General features: G+C 48.7%; 1 protein-coding gene across 2 annotated transcripts in view; it reads right to left on the reverse strand.

The window, feature by feature from the left end:
• The window catches only part of SERPINC1 (serpin family C member 1), a 209884-nt gene that overhangs the window by 21595 nt on the left and 173472 nt on the right, over positions 1 to 14817 (reverse strand). For both annotated transcript variants that reach the window (XM_069641093.1, XM_069641094.1), the window contains one exon: positions 8440 to 8504. In XM_069641093.1, the coding sequence (XP_069497194.1) occupies positions 8440 to 8504 (65 nt within the window). The remainder of the gene's footprint in view (positions 1 to 8439; positions 8505 to 14817) is intronic.

Consider the following 14817-nt stretch of genomic DNA (forward strand, 5'->3'; position numbering starts at 1 on the left):
GTGCCATCCAGACTGCCTCTGTTCAACCTCGGCACCTTGAAACTACGTATCCTGAACTACACCGTCGGAACCATACTGTTTGGTCTCTGTCAGCCGACCCAGGTGTTGTTTCTCACATAGCCTTGCAGAACACCTAGCCTCTTTACCTTGCCACCTTTTAGCTGTCCCTTCAAGGCACCATTATTGTACATTGGGGGTAAGCTTTAATACTTCTACTGCTTGCATTGCATTGTTGTCCTTTCATTTGGTTAACAACCATTCATTGCCTTACAGTGGTTCCTGGGGTGTTTTTCCGGTGTTCCTAGTTCCTGTCTGACGGCTTACAACACCTGTGGCCTTAAAGACTGCACAGGCAGTGTACTTTGCCTTGCCTGTGCGGTACTTAGGGACGGAGGTACAAATATCTGCACGACCATCAAGCTTTAGAACAGACTGTGAATCCTTCCTGGTCGTCCAGATCATGAGTGCCTCTCCCGGGGACCCCGTGGCCGCTTTAATGCAAGCAATCACTGCCCTTAGAGCCGACATGACCAGAGCCACAACAGCCATTCACCACAGACGTGATGCCCTACAGAGTTCTCGTTACCCATTGCCTGCAGATGCTGAGTTTGGTGACCCTAGTCCCCAAAATCAACCACCTCCCGTGCCATCCACAGTCCCTACCCCAGTGGTCCTTCCCACCTCGTTCCCCCTCGCTGCCCCGGAACGTTTTCAGGGTGACCCAAGAAAGTACCGCACATTCCTGAACCAATGCAAACTACACTTTCTATGTAGGCCTCAGGCCTTCCCTGACTCTGTGACCAAGGCAGCCTTTCTTCTTTCTCATTTGTCCGGTGTAGCGGCAACATGGGCGAACCCACTACTCGAAAACGATCACCCTGCCTTGTACGATTTCGACCTTTTGGTGGTTGAGATGGGTAAGGTGTTTGACACTAGATATAAGGCACAGTCCAGGGACCTTGAACTCTTAGATCTCATATAAGGCAAACAATCACTCCTTGAGTACATCGCTCGCTTTAACCAACTGGCAGCAGAAACCTCATGGCCCGAAGAAAAGAAAGCCATTGTATTCTATAGGGGGCTCTGTAATAGCATGAAGGACGCTCTTTCTGTGGTCCCTGCGCTGCCATCTGTCTTTTCTGATTTAGTGGACCTGACTCTACAAATTGACGGTCGTAGGTCTGAGCGTAAGGCAGAATCTGGTTTCCCGAACCCAGCGCCTTCTCCCACGCCTGCTACCACTCCAGAACCTATGCAGGTCGGCGGGCTCAGGAGTCCCCTCACCCAGTCAGAACGAGAGAGTCGGAGAACCGACAATGCCTGTTTTTACTGTGGCATACGCAGACACTATGTAAAAGAATGTCCCCGCCGACCAAAAGAGAAATCGACGGGTTTTCGGAAGGCCCGCCCGTAAGTTTGGGGCCTCGGGCAGGCCCTTCCTCGAACCCCGCTGGACCCGGTTTCGGTCCTATTAAAAACCACCACAGATGCAGCACATCCTGTACACATTGTAATTGATTCCGGGGCCACTGGGTGTTTTCTTGACATCACCTTAGCACACACTCTCAATCTACCTTTGGTCAAGAAAGAACACCCAGAGTCGGTACAAACAGTCGACGGTTCCAACCTCACATCCGGCCCCATCAAATACCAAACCGCTCCCCTGGTGGTATTGATACAAGACACACATAAGGTGACCCTATCGTTTGATCTCATCACTGCCCCTCAGTTTGGTGTCATTCTGGGCATCCCCTGGTTGAGACAGCATAATCCGTTGATCGATTGGGGAACAGGACAGGTCACATTTGAATCTGACATCAGCCAGCATTTCTGTTTGCTGGATCCCGAAACACGACTGTCTCCCGCCTCCATCCTTGGGGCCATGGCTTCCTCCAGCTTGGAGAACTCTGAACCATTACACAACGTCTCACATACTATAGGGGCTGTTACAGCGGGGGTTCCCACCGTTTATCATGATTTTCTAGATGTCTTTGACAAAGCCATGGCAGAGGGATTACCACCTCAACGACCTTACGATTGCCCCATTGATCTCATCCCCGATGCACCCATACCGAAAGGGAGAATCTACTCATCCCCGTCCGAAGAACAGATACTCAAGGAGTACATCCAACAAGCGCTACGTCTGGGTCACATTCGACCCTCCTGTTCTCCAGCGGCTAGCCCAATCTTTTTTGTGCCTAAGAAGGAGGGTGACCTGCGTCCTTGTGTCGATTACAGGCGACTGAACGCCATTACCATAAAGAACCGTTATCCAATCCCTCTCATATCGACACTGCTGGACAGACTGACACGCGCCTCCATATTCACTAAGCTAGATCTACGGAGGGCCTACAACCTGGTCCGCATACGGGCAGGTGATGAATGGAAAACGGCGTTTTGCACTCGCCAAGGGCTTTTCGAATACACCGTAATGCCGTTCGGCCTTTGCAACGCCCCCGCCACATTTCAGCGCTTTGTGAACAAGCTTTTTTCCGATATACTCGATGTTTTTGTAGTGGTCTATTTGGATGACATATTAATCTACTCACCATCCCTGGAAGAACACATAGTCCATGTTAGAGAAGTCCTGAAACGTCTCAAGGAAAATTCCTTGTTTGCCAAACCCGAGAAGTGCATTTTTCATACTAAGGAGGTGGAATTCCTGGGCTTTCACATTACTCCCGGAGGCCTTTCCATGAATCAAGCAAAGGTCCGTGCCATCACGGAATGGCCCGCCCCGTCTAACCTCAAACAATTGCAATCATTTCTTGGTTTCTCTAACTTCTATCGGCGTTTCATTGCCGGATTCTCTTCCATCGTTTCTCCCCTTACTGCTCTAACCAGCCCTCGGGTTCCTTTCTGTTGGACTACAGAACACCAACAGGCCTTTGACACGCTAAAGTCCCGGTTCATTACTGCCCCAGTACTGCAACATCCCGATCCCGAACTCCCGTTTATACTGGAAGCGGACACCTCGTCGTTCGCATTAGGTGCAGTGCTCTCGCAACCTTGTCCATCCACGGGTCAATTACACCCTGTAGCGTTTCATTCCAGGAAATTCATGTCATCCGAATCCCACTATACAGTAACCGAAAAGGAACTGCTGGCTATCAAAGATGCACTACAAACCTGGAGACACCATCTCATCGGGGCCAAACACCAGACCGTGGTTTATACTGATCATAAAAACTTACAAGACCTGGCCTCCCTTAAATGCACCAACAGCAGACAAGTACGCTGGCACTTATTCTTTGCTGCCTATGATTTTGTGGTGAAGCATAGGCCAGGTACTTCACATAGTAAGGCGGATGCTCTTTCCCGTTCTCCTGGGGGTGAGCCTCTTTCTTTGTACCCGGACACGCTCTTAGACAAGGGGCATGTCGTATGTATTTGCACCCCTTCCCCTTCTATGCTGACTGACATCCGACAGTGGGTTTCACTCCATCCTCAGGCGCTTGAAGAATGGGACTTGGTTCTTCAGGAAGGGTTACCATTTATACAAGGGAAATTATTCCTTCCTACTAGTGACACTCGGAACAAGGCACTCCGTTGGTCCCATGACGCGGCCATCAATGGACACCCCGGACAACACCATACCCTGGAGTTATTAAAGCGTTGGTGTTGGTGGCCATCGATGAGACGTGACGTGGAGAACTACGTAAACACATGTTCTATATGCGCTCAATGCAAAACACGCAAGGGTCGCACATTGGGTCTTTTGCAACCATTACCTATTCCTCCCAAGCCTTGGCACACGATATCTATGGACCTGGTCACAGACTTGCCTCGTAAACAGGGTTACGATACCATCTGGGTAATCGTTGACTCTTATACCAAGATGGCCCGTTTTATTCCCTGTACAGGGATTCCAACAGCACCCACACTGGCTCAGCTGTTTTTCAAATCTGTTTTTTGCCTTTTCGGTCTCCCTCAGGTCATTGTGTCAGACCGTGGTTCTCAATTTACTTCCCGTTTCTGCCATGCTCTTACCAAAATCCTTGGTATCGACGCTCACTTTTCCTCAGCTTATCACCCAGAAAGCGATGGCCAAACGGAGAGGGTTAGCCAGGCCTTGGAACAATACTTGCGTTGCCTGACACTACAATATCAGGATACCTGGTTGAACTTGCTCCATTTGGCGGAATTCGCTTACAACAATTCCTGGCACTCCTCCACTGGTTTCTCTCCTTTCTATGCTCTCTATGGGCAACATCCTCGTTCTCTCCCTCTCCCTGATTTCCCTTCTTCGGCGTCCCCCACCGCTAATGACTGTGCCCGTGATCTGGTGTCGGTCCACGCACAGACCATGGTCCATTTATGTGAAGCCCAGACCGTCATGAAAGCCAAGGCAGACAGGAAACGGGTGGCCGCCCCTGAGTATCGGGTGGGGGATCGAGTCTGGTTGTCGACCCGTCATCTGCGTCTTCCTGGTTGCCGCAAATTGCTTCCCCGTTTTATCGGTCCTTACACGGTATCCCGGGTTCTCAACCCGGTGGCTTTTCGCCTCTCCATTCCTTCCTCATGGCCCATACACCCTGTGTTCCACACCTCTCTACTTAAGCCTTGTCTGGCTCCCACACGGCTGGTCCCTTCTGCTGCCCCGGTCTCCTTGTCTTCTCCGGATGTCTACGAGGTTCATGCCATCTTGGGTTCCCGCTTTTTTCGGGGTCGCCTCCAATACCTAGTGGACTGGTTGGGGTATGGCCCTGAGGAGCGTTCCTGGGTTTCTTCTCGGGACGTTCATGCCCCGCGGTTGGTTACGGAGTTTCATCGGGATCACCATTCTTGCCCACGTGGTCGTGGGCGTTTGGGGGGGGGCTCTGTCACACCCTGCATCACTTCCCCGGTCACTTCTCGCATTACACCCCCAGTTGCACGCACTCGATCTCCCCTACACCTACCTGCAAGGTCACTCATGATGCACACAGTAAGGCGACTGCATCCTGCCTTGCGATCAAGAACAACAGCCGGCTGCCCAGGAGTCTTCCGTCCTTCATTTCGCTGGCAGTTGCCATGGAGACTCACATGCCGACAGCTTCCTCGTTGTACAGGCTTCAAGCGGCACACTCCGATCCTCCTACAGCAACCCCGACAGCACGTGATCAAGACCACGTGATCGGCCGCACGTTATGTGGCGGCTTCAAGCAGGTATAAAAGCGGCCGCAAACATGGAAACAATGCTTCACAGCTGACTACCGCGGGGACTTTGTGACGCTTGCTGCTACTCTTCGATTCTCGGTTACCTAGATCTCGGATTGCTCTACGGACCTGATTTTGCCTGTTCCTCTGACTCTGGTTTGTTCCTCCTTTTGACCTCGGATTTTTCTATGGACCTGATTTTGCTTGCTCCTCAGACTCTGGTTTGTTCCTCCTTTCGACCTCGGATTGTTCTACGGACCTGATTTGCCTATTCCCTGGTTTCCGTTTTTTGGTACTTTGTTTTCGGTGCCATCCAGACTGCCTCTGTTCAACCTCGGCACCTTGAAACTACGTATCCTGAACTACACCATCGGAACCATACTGTTTGGTCTCTGTCAGCCGACCCAGGTGTTGTTTCTCACAAAGCCTTGCAGAACACCTAGCCTGTTTACCTTGCCACCTGTATGCTGTCCCTTCAAGGCACCATTATTGTACATTGGGGGTAAGCTTTAATACTTCTACTGCTTGCATTGCATTGTTGTCCTTTCATTTGGTTAACAACCATTCATTGCCTTACAGTGGTTCCTGGGGTGTTTTTCCGGTGTTCCTAGTTCCTGTCTGACGGCTTACAACACCTATGGCCTTAAAGACTGCACAGGCAGTGTACTTTGCCTTGCCTGTGCGGTACTTAGGGACGGAGGTACAAATATCTGCATGACCATCAAGCTTTAGAACAATTACACAGTGACATAAATCGCAACATACCTTGAATTACGCAAGTTGCATTCCGACACTCCTCTCCACCATACAAATGATTGGAAATGTGGCACGAATGGAAGGCATTAAAGCCTTACTGAAAGCGTTTGCACCTTCCATTCACGTTACGCCACAGTGGAACATGAGCTCCATAGCGTTATCTTCTACTGCAGAGCAGCCATGTTGGATATGGAGCAGTGTAGTCCACTGCTAGATTCACAAAGCCCATCGTATATTCGGTAAATGCAAGTCTGCATTCATGAGTGATTATGGCGTGTAGACACGGGACCACAACCATATCTGTAGCAACGATCCCTTAGACACTGCTGGTGTTCATTTGACAGATTATGGAAACTCTTTTGCAGAACAAGTTGAGGGGTTTATTCTTTTTTTGCATAAAATGTTTTGTACTGTCTTGTGCCTTTTCACTTCATCTTTGAGTAATGGAAGCGGTTTTGGACTGTTTACCAGCGACAAGACTGAAGTTATGCTGCTCAGCAGCAATCAAGAGGCTTCGGGGGGTCTATGCTTTTGGCCCCTACCAGGGGCACTTTTTCGGAACCTGACACGGGGTGAAGAATTTGGGGTCACACACGATCATAACCTTTCACTTAAAGCACAACTAACACAGGTGGAGTTATTAATCCTGTAGCTGCTGCCTTGCATTGGCTCCCTGTTGGACTTTATTTGAAGGTTCTGCGTCAACGTCACAGCAGGGACTTTAACAATATTGTGCTCTAGGAAATTTTGGTTTCAGCATGTCCCTGCCACAGCCCTTTGGTCTTCTGGCAAACCTCTTTTAAACGTTCTATGCTTCCATAAGGGCGGTCAGTCGTCGTGTACGCCTCTCGCCTGGGTGCTTGTGATTGCTTCCCCTCTGACGGGTCAGCAACAGAAATCACTGAGTGATCATTTACTTCGTGGTAGTTACTTCATGGTGGGGGGTACCCCCTTACATCCCTATTCAAGCGCTCCCCTACCAACCCCATACACCTACCATCCTGCAGCATATACCTAACTATTATACTACCAGGAAGTAACTACAACAAAGTAATTTACCACTCGGTAATTTTTAGCAAACAAAAGTACACGCCTCTGTCTTAGCCACAATTAATTTCACTCTTTTATAAGCTTAAGACCTATCTTTGTTTCCGGTGTGCATTGATGCATATGCTGCCTTCTGGTCCTCTGAACTTTACCTCAGCGCCAAGAAACCCTTTTTCATGTGAACATGCACTTAACAAATGGATACAACGTAACAGCTTGTGCTTTTCACCAGTTACTGATATTTCTTGATGAAATTACAATACTTTGAGTTGTGTGTGTGTTGTGGTTTGGTGCCTGCTTGTGGTAATGTTCGTACATACTGAGAATGTTCTCTGCATATCTATATTACATGCCGTGAAGTGTAATCATTGGCTAAATGTGAGTTGTTGTTCATTTGCCGGAGAGTGGAGTTATGTCAATAACCTCTTGTAACTGCCTATCATAGGGTGATGGGTCTAGCGTGTGCCCATATGTTCCTTCTGTGCTTGATGTTTATGTCTGGTGTGGTCTGTAGGATACAGTCGTATGGTGGTTGCATGTATTTGTTCCAAGCTTCTTGTTGTTGGTAAAGGTTGGTGCCTTTGTGCGCGTGCCTCACCTGCAATGTGCAAACGGGTGTTACTCCAGCTCTACAGTGAATGTTTCAAAATACAAAATAAATATTGAATTAGAATTGGGGATATCCTGAGTTTTGTTGCGAGTTTCGAAGTTTGTGAGGAATGCACCAGTTGCAGGCAAGGCCTAGTTGTGTGCCGAATATCTCGAAAATCAAAGTGGAGAATTTCGACATGTATGTACCGAAAGCACGTTTTCGGGTCTATGGAGAACACATTGCAAAAACACCCGTTTTCCAACATTTCTTTTCTGCACGAAAGAGTCCAGGTCCAGATTTGGTGTGAGTCTTCGGATGTGGCCAGACCAGATACTTGCCAGAATTTTAAGTTTTATTTTATTTAACACCAATACCGTCACATGTGTGTACAAAAGTAACACAAACCTAACATATTGAGAATATAACTAAGCAAACATTGTTGAGCATTCTATACATGTTGAGAATCATTATTGGTCTCAAAGTAAAAGAGAAAAAGTAGAAAAAAAGCATATCAAATTGTATCAATATCATACCCCGTAACCATCAGACAAGGTATTATTGTAAAACAGAAACGTAGCCAGATCATTAACGATACATTTCAGGAAACCTTCAGAAAATACATATTTCATGAGGCAAAACAAAAAAAATCCTATGTCGTTTAACCACAACACTCCAGGAAAAGGAGTGAGGAATGCACCAGCTACTTGCCAAATGTCATGAACTTTCAAAGTGGAGGTCAAAGACTACAGAGGAAAACAATTCTTTGCTTTGCTATTTAAGATGCTTGAACTATTCTGCTACTGCGGTCGTACCCTTCGAATAAGCAATCTTCTGCACAGTGTGCCTGTATCTTGCCGCCCAGAATTGTTACAATTCACGAAAACAGGCCAGATGGAGACGCTTACCTGCAGGAACGCCTTGTGGAAAGCATCAGAGACGTATATATCGTTGCGGCCGCCTGAAACTAAACCTGCAAAGCAAGATCAGAGTTGTTACTTGGCCAGAAGGAGTTCATGAAGATGGGGCAACTCGGTAGACATCACAATAACATATGTTCAAGAAGCTATCTCATGGGGGGCATCTCATATATTAGATTGCGGAACATACAGCATTTAAAATGTGAAGATCTTGCACATGTGCAATACTCCTTTGATTTCATGTCAAGACCAGATACTTCAACTTCTTTATTTCTACTCTTCAGCAGATTTAAATCTTCATATTTCTTTAATAAAATCTTTGTTTCCCTTTATTTTAAATTTCAAAACATAAAAGAAAACAGTCTCTAAAACTTCACATCCCACGAACCCCAGTGTCTCTGGTAGTCTCATGATCATATCCTGTCCCGGTGTCCCATGAGCCACTTCCTGACCGGGTCCTTTCCTCTTCTTTTCTGCTCTTCCAAAAACATAATTAGCATGTTTATCTAGCTCCTGCTATTGTAGGGATTGTTGGTGTAATGTTATGTCTTTAACTATGTATTGAACTCAGCTATGTCAGAACATGACCAGAGTTTATAACTATTAACGTTGCAGATTAGTTCCATTCATGTTACTTAGTATGCCGCGACACGCATACACAGTTTGGCAGAGCGGAATTGTGTTCACAGAGTCGCAGCTGGACCCGCGAGTAACTGACTGGCAGTGTTTCCTCCCCTCCGCGACTGAGAAGAGCCTTTTTTTTCGGCTTACTTGCACACACAAAGCATGTTACAGGTGCTTTTCTAGGAAGCAGCTTCAGTTCTCCACTTCACACCGCAGTTTTAGATGTGTTCCCGCCCGCAGGGAATAAAATCTTTATCGCAGCGAGCACCAGCAGGCCCGGAGCTGTTACCACAGAGGATTATCAGCAGGCACAGATCTATGTTTCTCACTGAGCGCGTCTAACCCAGAGCAGCCCTATAAAGAAGAGAGCCTGGGATAATCCAGAAAAAGGGCTACAGGCCAATTTTGGCAGTGAGTAAAGACTGGTAAGCACAAACAGGAGCAGCAGCAGGAACTTTTATTGCTGCATATTTCTAGAACACCCATACCCGAGGAAGTGTACAGCCAGCAAGAAGGTTGTGGACATAGAGTTTTCATATAGCCCCATAGGCAGCAATCCCCCCCACACCTCACACCCCCAGGACGTGCCATTCAGCCTGCACCGTTCAGGCACCAGTGGTAATAGCGTACATGATGGAATCAGATGACAGGAGTGTGGGGAGTCAAGGCCAAGAATTTTCAAAAGATGACTCAGAGCTTACGCTCAGTTTTAAGAGGGTTTCAGCGCATTCCCTAGTTTATGCAGTATTGCAAGGGGTGCACCCCCTCCAGGATAGGCTGGATGTCCTGGTGTCCTTAATTGGGGATTCCCTTAAGAAACAAAGTACCTAAGTAATCAAAAGCACGTCCTCAGAACAGCCTAGCGCTAAGGCAGTTGAAGGGTGGAGAGAACAGACCCTTAAATGAAAATATCCTACGACCCCCCACCGGGTCATGGCAAGGAGAGAACCAGAAAGCCTCCTGAAGCTGTTGACGCATTCGAGAAGCTGAAAGACACCTTCATGTTGCGGTCAACTGTGCCAAGCCTCCTACCCCCTTACCTAGGGGTGAAAAATATAGGGGATGATGACTCCTCATCAGAGTCGATAGTGTCCCACTCTGTAGCATCCCAGAAGTCGAAGAGTGGGAAGAGGAAATGCAAAGAGAAGCATTTAGAGGAGCCCAGAGAAGAATGTACGGACATGTTTGACCCCAAGTCAATAGTGCATCGGAGGTCAAATGACTGGCTTACTGTCACCGAGAGTGGCGACACGTATGACTCAAAGGCTACGCAAGCCGATTGAGAAAGAGGTGCATTTGTGAATGCAGTCAGAATGTCCCAGAATGGAATTACCTGGAAAAGTGGCGGAAATGCCGGAGTTAGATCCAAAAATGATCACATTAATATTAAAAGCCTCCAGAGATCTTAGGAAGGGCATGGGCCACACCTGGAAAGGTTGCCAGGAGAAAGTTCTGTACATGGCGGGCCCCATAGCTAAGATCATGGACCTAGCCGGAAGAGCAAAGCATACCGGGGAGCGGTGGACCCTGAAACCCCAGCCAATTGGGCGCAACAAGCAGTTACCTCCTAGGTAATGCAAATTGTGCCCTTTCGTCTGAGAGAAGAAGAGGGCTACTGCTTAAGATTGATTGGAAACTAGGAGACCTAGCTTCCTATGAAGCCAGCGAAGCCGCGCAAGGACTTCTATTCAGCGAAGCTTTTGTAAAAGAGATGGGGTGCTTTGTGGGCACATATCCGGCTCTCGCGAAAGTGCAAACATCCATCAAAACGATTTCCCAATCAAGAGTTTTTGCCAGGACCGGTCGCAGCATAGGTTGGGTGTCTGGTAATTTCCAGTCACAAAGAAGGCCGCAGAACCCAAGAGCCCACTATTGGGAGTCCCAGCAACAAGATGCATTCTTCCCATCGCGAGGACGTGGCAACAGAGAACGCAGAGGGCGAGGCTATTACTGGCACCCAGGTACACAAACCGGTGAGAAAGGCATCTACCTACCCCCCGCTGGGGGGCAGTACACTGTTAGACTTAAGAAATTGGTAAATGCTTTCAAGCATCTCCTGGCTGCTGCAGACAGGCTTTCAGCTAGAGTTCCTAGCACCGCCAGTGCAGCGGACCAGGCCAAGGCAATTTGCATACACATACGAAGAACGGAATCTTGTAGAGAGAGAGTTAATGCAGCTGGCGAGCAATGGTGCCATAGAACACAGTGACAGGGCATCCATGACCTTTATGAGCAACATGTTCCAGATACAAAGGAAAGAGTAAGTGAGACCAGTGATCAACCTGAAGGAGCTCAACGGTTGACTGGTCTACAGGCACTTCAAGATGGAAGGAGTGCACCTCCTCCGAGACAATCTCCATAAAGGAGACTGGCTGGTCAGGTTGGATTTGAAAGATACCTCTCTGACGATTCCTATAGCCAGGGCACACCGCAGATACCTCGGTTACAATGGAACAACCAGATAAGGTGATTAAAATGCCTCCGGTTCAGGCTGGCATCAGCGCCCTGAGCGTTCACGAAGGTCATGAGATCGGTGGCAGCAGCCATGCGAGTAAGAGGTATTCACATGATCGTATGCTTGGACGATATCCTCATGCTAGCGGATATGACGATTAAAATGCCTGCCGTTCAGGCTGGCATCAGCGCCCTGGGCCTTCACGAAGGTCATGAGATCGGTGGCAGCAGCCATGCGAGAAAAAGGTATTTGCATGATCGTATACTTGGACGATATCCTCATGCTAGCGGATGAAAAGCAGGTGCTGTTCAGTCAGTTGCAGTGGACGTCCCAGTTTCTGTCCTCCCTGGGTTTCCTGATAAATCGGGAGAAGTCAGAGTTGATCCCCAGACAACGCCTAGAATTTCTGGGGTTTATAGTTGATACGAGAGCGACTCTGGAGCTGCCAGCTCCCAAGATGAAAGCAATAAAGAAGGAGTTAAGAGCAGCACTAACGAGAATAGTTGGCCTTCTGGCAGCTTCCATACAGGTCATTTTTCTAGGCCCCCGACATTATAGAGCCCTAAAAAGGCTAAAAAGTCGGTCCTGCAAGGGGGTTCTAGGGTACCATCAGCTGGTACCCATGGATCAAGAAAGGAGGTTGGAGCTCGAATGGTGGCTTCAGAACATGGAAGCCTGGAAAGGATGGCCATCTTCAGAGACGTCCCGGAGCTCGTCAAACAATTGGACGCCAGCAGAGCAGGATGGGGAGCAATATGTGGCCATCTGGAGACGGGAAGCAGATGGTCACAGGAGGAGTTGTCCCTCATCAATTTCTTAGAATTACTTGCAGGCTGTTTAGCAATGAAGGCCTTCACCAAGGGAAAGCCGGAGTGTTGCATCCTGCTCAGGATGGACAACATCTCCGTGGTCCGATGCATCAATCACTTAGGGGGCACCAAAGATTTTTGGCATTACTGCCTCATTAAGAAGATCTCTGTGACTGCGAAGTACCTCCCAGGTGTTCAGAACGTGGTAGCGGATTGGAACTCGTGCTACTGCCATGACTCCAGCGACTGGATGCTACACAAGGAGGTGTTGACTTGGATCACTGCCCTTTGGAGTCCCCTAGACACCGATTTGTTTGCATCCAGATTGAACAAAGAGTTACCAACCTTTTATCAGCTAGAGGCTAAACTCGGATGCGCACGGGGCGGACGCGTTTCTTCAATCACGGTCAAACGCAGTGCACTACGCCTTTCCCCCTTCATGATGCTAGCAAGGGATTTAGCAAATATCAGGAAAGAGAGTGCAGAAGTAGTCATAGTCACCCCGAACTGGAAGTCGCAAGTGCGGTTTCCAGTTCTGATGGAACATTCTTCAGACTTCCTGCAAGTGTTTCCTCCCAGGGAGGATCTCTTGTCGGACCCCTCAGGGAATTGTCATCCTCTGACGAGGATGGGGCAGCTGCCGCTACTTGCGTGCAGGGTGTCGGGGAGCAGATGGAGCTTGCCAGGCATTTCAGGATCATCTGCAGAGCTTGTTAAACAATCCGGGCCCACTTCTATGCTAAGAGTTACGAGGCGGCTTGGGGTAGACGGTGCATATGGTGTAGCCAGCACAGCCTTCATCCAGTGCTTAATTTGTAAAAAAATAAGTGCCAGTGCCCAAAAAATATTGGCCCCATAATGCTGGGCGCGGTGCCGCCCCGCAGTGCGGATGGGCGCCCCGCGCCAGTTCAGTGCTAGACCTACCTAGATCGGCCCACCAGCAGCCCATCACACTGCTGCTGCACCATGTCACATGTTTGGCACTGCAGCAACTGCTGGCACAGACTAGTAGTGGGATGGATGGGGAAGGGCACACATGGGTTGAGAAAGTATAATGCTTTAAAGTTTACCCAAGCTCTAACTTAAAATTAACAGGGGCGGGGGTGAGGGGGTTTGGGAAAGGCAGCCAACGTTGCGCGGTGCTATACAACCATTCTCCATTGCAAATTGTAACGGGGTGGCTCTCCGTGCTCACATGGTAATTGTTCTGTTTTATTGTTTGCCCCACTACAGTGTGTGCTGGCATTTTTTGCAACCAAGCCAAACCACTCTTCAAATAGTTAATTACGTTCACCCTTGCGAACTGGATGAAAGACATGTTCTCCATGTGGGTGGAAATACCAACCAACTTCGATTGGCAGATTCCAGTGCTAAACCCGCTGAGCTATCTTGCTAGCCCAGCACACCTGGGCCCTCAGTAAACCTGCCCAAGCTCTTAATTTGCCTGGGGCTATGCACCCACACAGCCACCTAACTGCTACACACAATCAGGCGCGGACACATTTGGAGCCAGATGCACACATCTTTATTCTTAAAGTGCTAGATCGTAACTGCTGTTACTTCCCCGAAAGCAACAGTGGATGTGGGCAGCATATTAGATTGCTAATATCTAATTAAGAAAAGAGATGTGCCGTGGGGTGGGCTTGCCTTGCAAAATGATATGATATGATATGATATGGCATTTGTAACGCGCCTATACACAAGTGTTTCAAGGCGCGACGAGGCAGGGAGGGGGGAACAAGGGGAAGACAGACAACGATCCTACTAGGCCAGGTGTCATTCAGACCGCGCAAGTGCAGGGGTAGGGGGAAGGGAAAAAGTGCAAGGGGAAGGGGGAGGGGGGGAGAGTGCAGTACAAATAAGTAGAATAGAAATAAAATAATAAATAAATAGGGCCAGCTGGTGGCAAGTGCAAGGTAAGTGCAGACAAGTGCTGGGGGGGGCTGTAGGGATACAGAGACAGTCCCGCAGTGCAGTGGTTGCCAGGGAGGCAGTGCAAGTGAAGAGTGACTGGGCCCAGGACCGAGGTCGGTGAGAGTGGCCCAGTTGCAGAATCAGTGCTGTTTTGGTGAAGAATTTAGCAGGGGAGAGGGAGAGAGAAAGCAGAAGTGAAGAGGAAGGTTTTGAGATTCGAACAGGGCTAACACGGGCGCCAAAAAAGACACGCTAATCCGGGAACGTGTACACCAGCAGGAAGCAGGCGTATGTGGATACCGCAGGAGGAGGAGGAGGATAGTCAGGCCCAGAATTTTCACACCCAGAACCAGCCTTGTTGGGATGCCTGATGAAAACACTTCAATTGAGCCTGGTCTGTCCTAGCACAGCCCAGGTGTGGGGAACGCACGCAACAGGCAAGTTCCATTTCAAACTACTGCTAGCCTTAAAGTGGCAATACTAGAAAAGATCAGGGGTGAGCGTTTCTATTCATATTTTCCGTTCCTAGTATGGACATAGGGGTGGGAATACAACATGGCCGTC

The sequence above is a fragment of the Ambystoma mexicanum genome, chromosome 1q (genome assembly GCF_040938575.1).
Source record: "Ambystoma mexicanum isolate Mex_15411 chromosome 1q, UKY_AmexF1_1, whole genome shotgun sequence".
Taxonomy (NCBI): domain Eukaryota; kingdom Metazoa; phylum Chordata; class Amphibia; order Caudata; family Ambystomatidae; genus Ambystoma; species Ambystoma mexicanum.